The sequence below is a fragment of the Pituophis catenifer genome, unplaced genomic scaffold (genome assembly GCF_029215685.1).
Source record: "Pituophis catenifer annectens isolate HBS135680 unplaced genomic scaffold, rPitCat1.0.hap2 SCAF_14, whole genome shotgun sequence".
In the NCBI taxonomy this organism is placed as follows: Eukaryota; Metazoa; Chordata; class Lepidosauria; order Squamata; family Colubridae; genus Pituophis; species Pituophis catenifer.
In genome coordinates, this window is record NW_027256894.1 from 23,878,743 (window position 1) to 23,892,913 (window position 14,171).

Here is a 14,171-nt window from a genome sequence, read left to right on the forward strand (position 1 = left end):
TCCCGGGAGCAAAAGGGCCCGGAGGGAGGGTAGCGGCGGAGCAGCGGCGTCTCGGTCGAGCGAGGGGGACTTCCCGGCCCCTCCCGCGGACAGCCCACCCTCGGTCGGGGCGCAGGCGCAGTTGTGTCGAGACGCGGCGCGCTCCCCTCCCTGGTTTCCGCCGGAAGCGCGCCCGTTGCTAGGCAGCGCGGCGCTCTGTCCTCTGCCGCCGCCCGGCTGCCCTCTCCGCCCCTGGGGCCCGCGAAGGGCGGCTTCCCGCGGCCATGGCGCAGAAGCCGAGCCGACGGCAGCCCACCGCGGCGCAGCTGATGGACCGCAAGCAGCACGAGCTCTACTTCCAGCAGATGCGGGAGCTGGAGCACCGCAAGAAGCTGGATCGCGTCCACCAGCTGGAGGTGATGTGGGAGGCCGAGGACCGCGTGCAGCAGAAGCGCGTCACGCGGTTGCTGCGGGAGGAGGAGCACGAGCAGCGCCTGGAGGAGGCCGTGCGGAAGGTGGGCACGGGCGGAGAGCGGCGGGGACGCGGCGGGAAGCCTTCCCTGGTCAGCAGCGGCAGTTGCAGCCGGCTCTCCCCGCAATCCTTGCCCCCCCCCCCCGTTTCATTGCTCCTCAAAGAGAAGGAGCGAAAACTCAGCCCCCCCCCCGCCCCCAAAAGAAAAGCATTTGGGTAAAAATGTTAAGGTAATTACTAATGTCAAAGCCTTTGCTAACAAATTATCCACTATTGCGCTGCACATTTAAGTTAATCAAGTAGTTCCGTTTTTTGTAAGAATTCTTATCAACCATAGCACATATAATTTATCTTGAGGACGAATTGAACCATCAGACAATTGCAAACACACTGAAATTTATGTGAATCTGTTTTGTTAGGCAGAAGAGAGTAAAAGGCTAAAAGACCTGGAATTGCAGCAAGAAGAAACACTGGCAACTGAATTAGCAAGATTAAACCATGACAAACTTAAAGATGAAAAAATGAGGCAACAAATCAAAGAAAATAGGTACTTCCTTTACTGACCATTCTGTGGCTGTGTTGTTTGAGGGTCATCATGGTTGACACAGGTGGAAAAAAGCTCGCTGCATATGGAGGAGCAGTTGTTGTTCCTGGGGCCCATCCAAGCATCTTTGGGAACAGAGGATGTGGCTCAGAGACAGTCTCTGCATGTGCAGGAAATCCTCAACTTACGACCAGTTGCTTAATGACCATTGAAAGAAACAGTAGACTCTGAAATGGTGCTTAAATGGCTTGTAAAGCACTGTTGTGAAATGTCACATGCGCACACACGATTGCATGGCTGCATTTACAAACAGTTGCAGTGTCCCATGGTCATGACCACGATTTGCAAACTTCTTTGCTTTCTTTTGGCAACAACTGCCCATTTGGGAGACTACGTGATTCTGACTTGCCACCACATGGTCCATTTAGAGAAATGGTAGAAAAATTGGATTCAATCACACAGGTGCCTCAACTTACGACCAAAGTTCCAACCCTGTTGGAACTGCCTGTAGCTCTCCTTAATTAGCTCACACTCCAGCTGCTGCTGTTTCCTACTGTCATCCCATCCAGTGCCTTTTATGCTAATTCTTTAGAGGGCTCTTGAATCAATAATCATTTCCATGGTTTTTTTTGTCTGCTTGTTTCTAGTATTGAACTGCGGGAACTAGAGAGGAAATTGAAATCTGCATATATGAATAAAGAGAGGGCTGTTCAGATTGCTGAAAAAGAAGCTCTGAAATATGAAAAAATGGTAACTAGTTTTATGGAATAATTTTTGGACTCTTAATGAAATAAATGTGAGAATGTTGGAAAACGGCAGAAAATGTAACTGGAGAAATATTTATAGGCCAATACATAAAGAATGCTGTTACAGTTACAGGTTGTTGACTGGAATGTAGATGTCTTTTGTATGCAGATGATGCTGTAATGTGTGAGAACCTGAATGATTTGTAGCAAATCTTAAATTTTGTGATACAGTAGAGAGAACGGATCTGGAAGCTAACTTCTCAGACAAAAGTAGATGTACCTGACAAGAAAGATGGAGTGAATGATTGTAAGTTATAAGTAAATAGGAGGAAAACACAGCAAGTAGATGGATTTGTGCCAACAGAAGGAGGATGCAGATATCTACCAAGCAATGAAGGATGAGCAAGAAAGAGCAGCCAAGGCAGAGAATGCTGTTGAAACGAGACGCAATCAGGAGAAGTTGCTCTATCAGCAAGAACTGGAGAAACAGTTGGAGGAAGAGGAGAGGCGGAAGCAGGCTGCTTACAAGGAGTTCCTTAAAGAGAAACTCTTGATTGATGAAATTGTGAGGAAGATCTATGAGGAAGATGAAAAGTTAGTTTATATTATGTTAAACTTGCTTGGCTGAACTACTTGTACTTTCTTCAGGATGAATTGGCCTGACAATTATAAGTAGTCCTTGACTTACAACCATTCATTTAATAACTGTTGGAAGTAATGATAGCACTGAAAAAATGACTGATCCTCACACAACCATCACAATGTCCCCGCAACGTATGATCAAAATTTGGGTGTTTGGCAACGGGGGTATATTTATAGTTGCAACATGCTCAGGGGTCATGCAGTTGCCAATACAACCTTCTTGGGGTGAGGGTGGGGGTGTTCAACAAGCAAAGTCAGTGGAGGAAACCAGATTCACTTAACAATCATGCGGTTTTCTTAATGACTGTGGCAAAAAAGGTTGTGACTCACTTTAACACCCATATCAGTGACAAAAGTTCCAGCCCCAATTTTCTGTTACATGCTGTGGGTTGGGACTGGCACTTTTTGCTTTTGTATCATAGATTTATCTTCCTGCTCCGAACAAATCTCACTCTCCCAAACAGGCGGCTGTTGAGGCGGCTCCCCATCCTTGAGGAGTAGTCATAACAGGTTGCTCCATTGTGCAAAGGAAGCAGTCCTCCAGGCCTTGTGGGGCCAGCAGTGCGTCCGTCCATTCCCTCATTTGCTTGAGGCATCTCGGAAACCTTTGGACCAATTACTTCACAGGGGAGAAAGCTTGGACTGTCTTTTAAGGCTGTTGGCTCCTTCCATGGCTGGGTGGGGCCACATTAAATGGTTCTCATACCATTTATTTTTAATTGTGATCCCTTCTTGTGGTCACAAGCAGCAGTGGGATTTCTGGAAGATAGATGTATGGCAATCCGCTATGTGTCCATACCAATGCATGCAGCTGGGAAATTTTAAATTGCTCACTGGAGGGTGGGGGGTATAGGTTGTCAGGCTCCTCCAGGTGCATTACTGAAGCTCTGCACATTTCCCATAGGGCAAGACAAGACAGACTAGAAAAAAAGAGAACCACGCAGAAATTCATTGAAGAATTCAAAAAAGACCAGGCCTTGAGGAGGAGACGACAGCGTGAAGAGATGGAAGAGGAAAACCAAAAGATCATGGAATTTGCTAACATGTGGCAGGAGAGAGAAGACAACCGAATGGCAAAGATTCATGAAAATGAGGAGAAAAAAAGAAAGCTCCAGCAAATGGTATTGACATTGCCATTCTGTCTCTCAGATTTGGTTGGGTAGGAGCTGCCTAAACTTGTCTTTCCTCTTGCTTGTAGCTTACAGAAGTTCTGAAAAAAGAGCAGCAAGACCGAGAGGAACTTGAGCAAATCCGAGCCGAGTTGCACTTTGAAGAACAGGCTGAGACAGAGAGGAAGAAGGAGATGGTAAATGCCATTGGCTCAAGTTCCAGATTGACATCAGGGGTGCGGGAGGGGGGGGGGCGGGGCAGCAAGGAAAGGGGGATGTCTGAGTCCTGCTCTTCTGGCTGAGGGCACAAAAGGTGGTTGGAGCTGAGCTTTGTTCCATGTGCAGGAAGAGCTGGAGAAGAGGATCAGGCAGCGCCTAGAGCTCCGGAACTCCTATGAAGAACAGCTGGCTTCAAGAAAGATGCTGCTGCAGGCCTTGAAGGAAGAGGAGGAGGCCTTTGGCCAGGCCATGTTAGCCAAATTTGCAGAAGATGACCGTATTGAGCAGATGAATGCTCAGAAACGAAGAATGAAGCAACTGGAACATAGGAGAGAGGTGGAGAAGCTGATCCAAGAACGACGCAAACAAGTCATCGCAGACAAGGTAAAGTGAATTCTAGAACTGAGGAGGCTGGGAAGGTCATTCAGTCCAGCCTCCTAGTATGCAGGTTCTGTAACTGATGAGCATCCAAGCTGTTTGAAGGGGGTGCACCATTTCATATTCCACAGGTTGATAGATCATGCCCAGAAGTTCCTCAGGCCTGATGTCTAGCCAGAACTTCCTACTAGTTTATACCTGCTGTTCTCCTATTCCTGGGAATGTGGAATAAGCTCATTCCCTTTTTTGCGTATGAATACTATGATCACATCTCCCCTCAATCATCATCTTGGTGTAGATCCTTTAACCATTCCGCATAGCGCTTCCACACCTCTTCTGAACGGCTTCCAATTTATCACTCCAGAACTGCACATGGCACATGGGGCCTGACCAGGGCAGAGAGAAGGGGAGCTCAGGCTTTCTCTGTAATGATGCACAGAGGCTGCGTTTGCCTTTCAACAGCTTCATCACAAATCTGGCTTGTATTTAATTTGCAGTCAACAAGGACATCCGGATCTATTTCATATGTATTAAAACCAAGTTAGTTGTCCCCCAGCCAGTACCCCAATTCAGAACTTTATATTTCCCCATATGAAATTCTAGCTTACGTAATTTTGCCATCTCCATGAGTAAACACAAATTTAGCCATTGTGGTTAGTAGTGGCTACTTTATGCCTCGACATGCTGAAAGAGATCAGCATCTGTTGAGCTGAAAGAAAGCAGCGCTAACAAACCCAGCGTTCTCCAAGCCAGCATTTTGAATAGAACACAAGCACATTTGCCCCTGCTGGGTGCTCCAGGAGACCTGGCTATGGCATTGGAGTACAGATTGCAGCCTGTATTAAAAACAGTGGCTGGTATACATAAAAGATTTGATTTAAGAGATATATGTATGGGGGGGGGGGGCAGAAAAAGGGTAGATTATGAGCAGAAATTGCTAAACTGGGAGATATAATAATATTATGCTAAATTAGGAGTTATTATATAATGTTATAGTAGAATGTTATTTTGAAATGTATAGTATAAGGGGGATATAATATTATTAGAAAGGGTCAGCATATGGGGATGGAGTAAGGGGATGGTAAAGTATTATATAATCTGTTATGAATTTGGGTTTTATTTTGAAGACGCCACAGGGGGAGGGGAGGGGGAGGGGGGGGTTAGGGAGGGGGGGGGGAAAGAGGGGGAAATTTGTATTTGAAAAACTTTTTCAATAAAAAAAAAAAAGAAAGAAAACAAAAAATTAAAATAAAAAAACAAAACAAAAGAATCTGAACAATAGTAAGCAATCTGAAAAAAACAGTGGCTGGTAATTTGTCAGCCAAAACACGAAACTGCTTTTGAAGTGAAAAAGTCACACGCTTCAATTTTACCACCATAGGAACGTGAACTAGAAGAAAGACAAATGGAAGAAAGGAGGAGCGGAATCGTTGCTGACATTATTGAGGAAGAGCGGCAGAAGCTTCTTAAAGAGCATGCAGTTAAACTGCTGGGGTATCTTCCACGAGTAAGTCGAAGCAGGCTCATTGCCCAGTGGAAGGCTTGCTGGGCTTGCTTGGACCAGAGCTGTTGCAGGCTGAACTTCATGCCCCAGCTGGAAGAGTGTGGCCGAGTTCTCTGGTGCCTCTGCTTTTTCCTCTCCTCATGGGGAGATTATCCTTCCTCCAGCTGGGACTGTGCATTCTTATACAGGGAATTAGATGGCCCAAAGGTTTTAAATGTCATGGTGTCGCCCAAATCCTTCAGTCCTGCAGCCACACTGGACTCAGCTGCCCTGAAGTGGCTAAATGGTTACAGAGTATTTTCAGCAATGTTTCAGTGGGTTTCCACGTTAAAGTGTGGTTGCACTGGATCTGTAGAGCAGATCCTGCAGGAGGGCTTGTGGCAGCTGAAATCAGAAGTGGCTGGGCTGCTTTGTACTTGATTGCAGTTGACTCTTGAAAGGGGATTTATGATAAAAGTGGCAGAATCTCTCTTAGTTCTCATTTGTTTGAAAAAGTTGGATGTTTACTGAACAAGGATGAACTGTTGTTTTGAAGGGAGGGTTTTACATTTAAAATGAACGAAAAAAGGGCTATTTTGTCTATCATTTTAAAATGATAGCTGTGCAGTTAAGTAGCAGTTTTGAAAATAGCTCTGATGATGTCCCATTTAACTTTTTTCTTCTGGGGTGTTCAGGGAATCCTTAAAGATGAGCAAGACGTTCACATGCTTGGAGAAGAGTTCCGGCAAGCTTACCAAAAGAGGCCAGAGGGTGGGTTCTCCGAAGTCAACTGAGCTTTCATTGCTTCACCTGAAGAGCCCACCTAGCAGTCACCCCACCCTACGGACTGCATTTGCCGCTACACAGACTTTTTTAAAAATGACTTTTATATTGATAAATTACTTCTTTGACTAGAGTTCCCAGGTTTTTTTGCAATATTCATTTATTTTTTATTATTTGGTTGACCTTTCTTCAGCTTTAGGCAGTATAAGTGCATCCTCCCCGTTCTTCCCCACAACAACTCTGTGAGGAGGATCGGGCTAAAAAACCCATAAGCCCAAGTCCTCCAGCAAGCTTCCACGGCTGGGAGTGGATCTGAATTTGGATCTCCCCAATGCCATTCCAGCACTTCAGCTCTGTGCTATACTGGCTGTCTTCTAGACTCTGTATCTGGATTTAATTTTAGTTGAGAGTTCTCTTTGAAGACAGATTGATAATTCCAAGCATTAGAACAGATTGTATTATTCTTTGCTTAGTTAGCAATTTAAAACAAAGCAAAAAACCATGCCATGGGGGCACCCTTGAATGCTGGTAGCTGTTCTGACCTAGGCTTCCCCCAAAAGCATGAAGCAGATTCCTGGTCCCAACAAAAACCCTTTTATTAAACAGTGAATTCCTCTCATTCACCTTCAGCAAAGGCCTGGCAAACAGTCTTTCAAAGTTGAATTTATGACTACAGACTTTATCTAGCTTGGAAAGCTGCCATGTTAAGTATTTTCCAAACACAGTGCTGTGCAAGGAAAGACTTGGCACAAAGTCAGACAGATCTTCATACTCCTGAACCGAACGACCAAATTGTTTCCTGCAAAAGCCCGCTCCCCTTTCGCTCCTCTTTTATTTCCTATGGGAGGGGCCATTCATTGTCCACCTGTGGCCTTACTCCCAAGTTGACCCTTGCTCTTTAGCTGTTCCCTTCATCTGGCATGCGCACACTGGGAACAGCTCCAGCTGTTCATCTGCCTCACTGATGTCTGACTCCGAAGGCAGCTGATAACTGGCATACAGCCCCGCCCCCTCATCAGAACCTTCCCCAGACTCCAGGACTGGCCCATTCCTCCCCAATCTCCTCACTGTCCGAATCTGCTGCCACCTCCACTGGCCACTAGCGGGCCACAACAGTAGCTTTTTTCTCTATTGCAGCTTTCATTTCTCCAATTAGTACTATTTTTATACGATGTACTATTACATCTGTTCTATTAACTGAAAAATGCTTGATCAATTATTTCCTGTAGTTTTATTTTGGGGGAAAAAATCCTTTTTAAAGCTACTTCCAATAATAAGGGTGAGCATCCGAATTATTATATAGTCTAGAAGTTTAATGACAGCTATCAATTAAAAGAGTTGGCAAAGGGTTAGATTAACCCTGCTAAGTAATGGAGAATGGGAAAAGAGCTATTAGCAAAAACATTAGTGGGAAGAAGTGAATAGTGTAAAGCATATACTCTGCCTTTTGCCCCCAGAAAAAAGTGTGGTTCAAAATTTCACTCTTCTGAAACACCCACATCTTCTGTAGAGGGATGATGCTGTGTATTGAATTAAGGATTGCCCCACTCCAGAGCCTTCATAAATTCCTCTTCAGTAAAAGAAAGCATCTTGGCAGATTCAATGTGCATCTAGGGGGAAAGAAGATTTTTACTCAAGAAATGTTTCTTCCACCTCTCTGACAAGAGGTTTTGCTCATTCTCTTTCACTATCTGAAAAATAATCTGAGAAATGCATTATTTCTTGTAATGTAACACCCCCCCCCCCCAAGTATATTTTTGACTGACTGGCCACCCCTGGTCATCCAAAGACAGAAACCAGTTTCCACCTCTCAGCAAGCAATATCTTGAGATGGCCCAAACATGAAGGGCTGCCAACAAGAAACCATCTGAAGCTGGTATGTCCTTTGGGATCTGAGATGGGAATTAAAACTGATTTTGGGAAGCTTAACATCTTTCATTCCTTTCCCACCAGTGGTGGGATTCAAAATTTTTTACTACCTGTTCTGTGGGCGTGGCTTGGTGGGTGTGGCAGGGGAAGGATACTGTAAAATCTCCATTCCCATCCCACTCCAGGGGAAGTTTACTGCAAAATCCCCATTTCCTCCCCATCAGCTGGTACTCGGGAGGCAGAGAATAGATGGGGGTGGGGCCAGTCAGAGGTGGTATTTACCAGTTCTCCGAACTACTCAAAATTTCTGCTACCAGTTCTCCAGAACTGGTCAGAACCTGCTGAATACCTCCTGTTTCCCACCCGGCCTCCCCTGCAAAACCCTAGCCACAGAGATTCCTTATACTGACTGTGGATTTACTCTATGACCCAGTTCATTATTGCTTTTTAACCCAGAGATTGAATTTCAGTCAAAACAAATGAATTATGCTGCACCCTTAATTTTAATTCAATTAAAGTTATTAATAGCATAGGGTAACTTGCCTTTTGTCTTTTTAAAATATCAATAAGTTTTAATTGCTTCTTGAAACCTGCCACTAGCTCTTCTTTTTGTTTCTCCAGTCTCTTATTTTCAATTTTTAGTTCTTCAAGTTTTTTATGCTCTTGGTTGACCACATCCTAGCACAAAAGGAAGAATACAGAAACTGTTACATCCTTATGAATACAGCCCTTGGACACATCTGGAGGAGAGCAAATGACAAGGCTCAGCAGTGCTGCACAATCATAAGCTCCTATAACTTCCTAACAAAACCCCATGTGCAGTTCATATACAGCCATGCCTTGAAGGATCTGATTCTGTCACCAGGAGAAAGAGAGACTACAATGCATGTGCTTGCAGAATTATTTCATTTTAGAACTGATATTGAATGCATTGCTTGAAACAGACAGGAAAAGACCATGCAGCAAATTAGAAAGAAAAGAAAGGAAGCTGTAATCATGAAGCTTCCTGGATGACTTTAGCCTTATCGTATTTGATAGTTGAAATGAGAAAAAAATTGGGATGTTTCCCGAGCAGTTAGTAGAAAAAGACAGATGGGAAAGGGTAAGGGGTGCTTCCTAGGCTAAGGGGCTTCCAAATTCACATTTCTTGCTAACACATACCGCCTACCTTGTTACTTTGCTTCAGTTTATTTAGCTCCATTTTGTATTTCTCAGCTTCCTCAAGAGCTCGGTTCAAGCGAATGTCCGTTGTGCTCTGGGTTGCCGCAACTTGTTTTTGTGCTCGCTTCAGATTCTCCAGTTCCTGTTGTATCAAGTTAAAACATGGCCAAAAGCCTCTCTTGACTTCAGAGGAGGAGCCCTTTGGTGCAGCAGCAGGAAAGAGAGCCTCAACATCCAGCCTTGTCTGCCAGCCAGGGACAAAGGTAGTGGCGGCAGTGGCACCTCCCCTGCCTTCTTCTGAGGGATAACTTCCCACAAACATTAATATCACTTTTTTACAAACAAGGTAGAGGAACTTTCCATGGTGAGGATGCTCTACAGCTATTTATTTCTATTTTTTCTTACCTGCTTCAGTTCTGGGACATTCGTACCAGATCATTTATGTGTTTTTGGATTAACTTGTGAGCCATTAGAACTTCATGAAATCATGATTAAACCAATCAAAGCCTAGTCCCTCTGACCAATGTCACACTTATCCTCCTAAAGAAGGGAAGAGATCAAAATGGCTTTGTTACCTTTTCTAGCATGGAGAGTTTCTGCTGCAGACCTTCACTTTTTCGGATGGCTTCCTCTGACAGCAGTTTGTACTTTTCTGCCTGAGACTGGTGTAGGCTGGCTGCGCGTTGCAGCCGACCACGTTCTTCTTCAACCTCCTTAAGACGGCTGCTGAAATGTTCATTCTCCCCATCCTGCAGGCCCAAAATTAAGAGCCACAAGAGAGTTGGAGCCTGTTGGGTTAATGCTATGTTTCTTCTCTGCAACTCTTCCCCCGCCCCCCGAATTCCAACTTTAGATCAAAACTTCAAAAAACAAGCCCACACCGTTTGGATGGTGGTCCTTGGGGCTCCGAGGCATTCTCCTCCCTGGAGACACATTTGTTTTCCTTGGGAGTTCTTTTTCTTCTGGGACATCCCTCCAACTTCACTACCAGGCCTTTCCTCACTCTCCTATGTTCTGTGAGGAAAACCCGGCCTCTCGTGAGGAAGTTGTGAATGTGAATGTGCAGAGGACTTGGTAAATGTGAAACAGATACCTTTGGGTGGCAGACCACCATCAAGTACAATCCATGGCTTAACCCAAACAAATCAGCACCTGCTCTTACCTTCTTGCTACATTCTTGTCCAATGGCATCCAGCTCCTCCTGCATCACACGCAGCTTTGCCTTTAGGAACCGGATCTGGGCCTCTGCAAGTTGGCAACAACTCCATAAAACAATCTATCGTATGTAGAATCTACAATTCTAGAGCCCATGTTAAGAGAACCCTATTTAAGCCACCCTGAAAAAAAAAATGGGGTGGTAGATTACATATGCGTGTTTTGAACAGTGGCAATTTCTAGAAGACCATTTTCCCCTGCTACAAAAAGAAAGGGACAATTAGTGAAAGCAAAACCGGCCAGCAAACAGCCTCACTCACCTGCTCCAAGTTCACCTCCTGTACTTGGGATAAGATTATCTTCCAGATCAGGCAGGTTTCCTTCTTCCAGCTGCCCTTCAATTTTCCCAATTAGTTTTGTCAGGGAGCATCCTGGAGCAGCAACATCAGTATTGCTTGGGTCAACCTGTAATCTTGATTTTGTACTGGAAAGTTGAAAGCAATATGAAGAGGAACACAGATGTCTAGGAAACTGTAAAAGCAAGACTGCATACTTGTGGGTATTTGACCCAATATAAGTAAACATTCTCTACTCATAGAACAGCATTTGTACAAAACAGTACAACAAAACAGATGCATATTAAAATTGTAACATGGAACTAATCATCTGTGTGAAGTGATTTAATCCTCCTCTTTAAATCCAGAATTATCTGCCAGCTAAGAAGATTGAAGAATGTTTTGCAACCTTTTTAAATGTTTCTACAGAGCTATCTGCCAACAAAAAACATATTTCCAAGGCAGCAGTCCCAAGTATGAGCAAGTGAGGAGATTCCATGAAGCTCTCTATTCAGATAGAGACAATCTAGAAAAGGGTACGCATATCCCTCCTCCAGCGTTTAAAGCTCTTCCGTCCCCTGTATAAAAGGGGAATTTGCCAAGATTTGGAATGCGGGCATCAGAGATGGACACGGCTCTTTTGACCTAACTGCCCGGGCACAGCTTGGCTGTCTTGTGTTCTTCTCAGACTGCTGGATAGAAGTAACTGAATTCAACTACAACCATCACATTATGAAAGCTGCAAGTTCCCAAAAGCTGCCAATGCTGATCCTGTTTTATGCTCAACTTTACATTCTATACCAGTGATGGCGAATCTTTTCTCCTCGGGTGCCAAATGCGCACCCCACTGCACATGCACGCACGACCCAGCCCCCTGCGCATGTGCCCTGCCCCCTCCCATGCCTCATTTTGGGCCTGGAAAGCCTCCTGCACCAATCTTTGCCGGGGGGAACTGCCTGCTCCATGCCCGGAAGCGGCAGCACAACAGCCATCACCAGGGGCAAGGGGGGTGGCGGTGGCGAGGATGGGCGGGTCGGGGCTTCCCTCCCTCCCCACCCAACCAGCCAGCTCAGGCGCACAGGGCAGCATCTTTTTTACTCTCAGCTGAGATACAATTTTTCTTCCTTTTAAGCTGAGATTGTTTCACTTTGGAAATTTTATTCATCTGTTATTTTCAATACATGTGTGGACCCGCACGTATGCCCTCCCCACATATGCCCTCCCCCCTGTGCCCCATTTTGGGCCTGGAAAGGCTCCTGCACTAAACTTTGCCAGCACGAATGGTCTGCCGCCGCCACTACTCCTCCTCCTGCCAGCCTTGCGCTCCGGGCAACATCCAGCCAGCCATGCCTGGCTTGCCCCTGTGGCAGTCCATGTGGATCCCAGGCAGCGCAGCTTCGGGGCCTTTCCTCATGGTGTCGGTGACAGGGCAGGCAGGCAGGCAGGTGGGCGGGCACAGGGGAGCGACTGGGGCAGCGCTCCTGGCTGGCAAGGGGGTGGATGTCCCGGGGCACACATGCACACCGGCCAGCTAGTCTTCTGTTTACTGGCACACATGCATGTGCGATGATCAGTTGGCCGGCTGATCTTCTGATTTCTGGCACTGCCACACATATGAAGGCCAGATGATTGTTGCACGCACATGCACACCAATGACCAGAAGACTAGTTGGCCAATGCACATGCGAGCACCAGAAACCCAGAAGAGGAATGGGTGACGCTGCACGTGCCAAGTGAAATGGCTCTGCGTGCCACTTTCGGCACATGTGCCATAGGTTCGCCATCATGGTCCTATACCCTAAGAGAGGTCTTTTCCCTTTTCTTCCAGTCAGTGGCCGACTTCGAATTGTAGGTGCAGTGCTGGCTTTCTTCTTGTGTAGCTGCTAAAGAGAAGTCAGAAAAACCACTTTAGATACTTGGTAGGCATGTTACTTCTTAAAGTTTTCTTTATTTAAAAATGGATATTAAAAGCAGGAGTTGGGCTCCTTCACACACTGGGGCCCAGGCACTTAATGACATAATGTGCGGTTTGTTCCCCAGATAGTTTACTGTATGCGAAACGCAGAAGATGAGGCTGGGCTACAAACCGTTCAGTTTCCCCTCAGAAGGGAACTGCTGACTTACTAGAAAGATGTAAAATGAAAACTCTGTTCCGGTACCTTGTTATGCGCAAGAGGAACTGGTGGCTCAGGAGAATTTATATCCCTATAAAGAAGCAGCAGAGAGGAGCATATTGCGATAAAGTTCAGGTTTCATTCACACCAATCAAGGAACACCACCTCTCCTCGACGTCTGAATTACCGAAGTAGCCCCGGGTGAAAAGCGGGCAGCGCGGAGGCCTCCCCCGTTGCCTTCTTTGCCTGCGTCCGGTGGGGAAACGGGGGGGGGGGTGGAATCAAGAGGCTCGGGCGATGCGAAGCCCGGGGGGCTCCAGAGAAGCCGGCGGAGGAGCGACCTTGCTGAAGCCAGGCTTGAGCGCCCTCCCCACCGGAGCGCGCAGCCGGCGTACCTCTCCTTGGCGGCGGCAGCCGCCTCCTCCTCCTCCAACGCGTCCCCGCGGGCCGAGACGGGCCTGGCCTGGCCTTCCCGTCGATCCCTCTGCAGAAGGGAGGGCAGCCGTCAGGAGCCTCCTCCGGCCGCCAGAGCCCGAGGCCCCTGCCGCTCCCGCCCCGCGCTCACCATCAGCTCCTCCGCCTGGCGCATCACCGCCGCCGCCTTCGCCTCCAGGGCCGCGTTCAGGCGCCTGTAACGGGACGGGGCGGTCAAGGCGGGGGCCGGGCGCCCCCTCGCCCCCCCCCCCCGGCCGCGACCTACCTGTACTCCTCCTCGCGGGCCAGGAGGGGGGCGGCGCTGCGAGGCCGGGCCGGCTGCTCGGCCGCCGCCATGGCCCACCGTCGCTAGGCAACCGCGCCGCTCCCAGCACGCTCGCTTGCCGCGGCGCCCCCTGGGAGTCGCAGTCCGCCGGGTCGCCCCTCCCCGTCCTCTGACTCGGCTCCCGCCGTTGCCCCTCGAGGTCCCCTGGCGGAGAGCTCCGGCTCCACTCGGAATAGGGCTGGAAGGGACCCTGGAGGTCTTCTAGTCCAGCCCCCTGGGCCCCTTGGAAGCCTCCAGTGAGGGGGCAAGACGCTCCACTGGTTGACAGTCCGCCTTGTGAGCAAATTCTTCGCCGGGAAGGCGCTCCGGAGCCCTCGGCCGTGGGCCGCCGCTGCCGTTCCGTGCCGGGCAGCCGGAGAAGCCGCGCTGCGCCCGGCTCAGGGGCAGCCTACGCCGGCCCCGCCTCCCGCCCCGCGGGCGCGT

The 14,171-nt window shown here is 47.7% G+C and overlaps 2 protein-coding genes across 3 annotated transcripts; one reads left to right on the forward strand and one right to left on the reverse strand.

Moving 5' to 3' along the window:
* Window positions 1-206: 206 nt before the first annotated feature.
* Window positions 207-6,488, forward strand: MNS1 (meiosis specific nuclear structural 1). The gene is made up of 9 exons (XM_070953302.1): window positions 207-494; window positions 871-998; window positions 1,643-1,745; window positions 2,106-2,335; window positions 3,288-3,504; window positions 3,582-3,689; window positions 3,838-4,095; window positions 5,471-5,596; window positions 6,268-6,488. The coding sequence occupies exons 1-9, from the start codon at window positions 264-266 to the stop codon at window positions 6,364-6,366; spliced, it is 1,500 nt and encodes a 499-aa protein (XP_070809403.1). The 5' UTR covers window positions 207-263; the 3' UTR covers window positions 6,367-6,488.
* A 1-nt stretch (window position 6,489) lies between these two features.
* TEX9 (testis expressed 9) lies at window positions 6,490-14,135 on the reverse strand. 2 transcript variants are annotated; one of them, XM_070953305.1, is made up of 11 exons: window positions 13,689-14,135; window positions 13,554-13,617; window positions 13,384-13,472; window positions 13,034-13,079; window positions 12,672-12,754; window positions 10,861-11,024; window positions 10,548-10,630; window positions 9,961-10,134; window positions 9,393-9,527; window positions 8,768-8,902; window positions 6,490-7,965 (listed from the first exon to the last, which is right to left on the reverse strand). In XM_070953305.1, exons 1-11 carry the CDS (start codon window positions 13,757-13,759, stop codon window positions 7,888-7,890), a joined length of 1,122 nt encoding a protein of 373 aa, XP_070809406.1. In that variant the 5' UTR covers window positions 13,760-14,135; the 3' UTR covers window positions 6,490-7,887. The 2 variants fall into 2 exon arrangements, with proteins under 2 accessions (XP_070809406.1, XP_070809405.1); XM_070953304.1 differs by having other exon boundaries at window positions 12,672-12,757.
* Window positions 14,136-14,171: the final 36 nt, after the last annotated feature.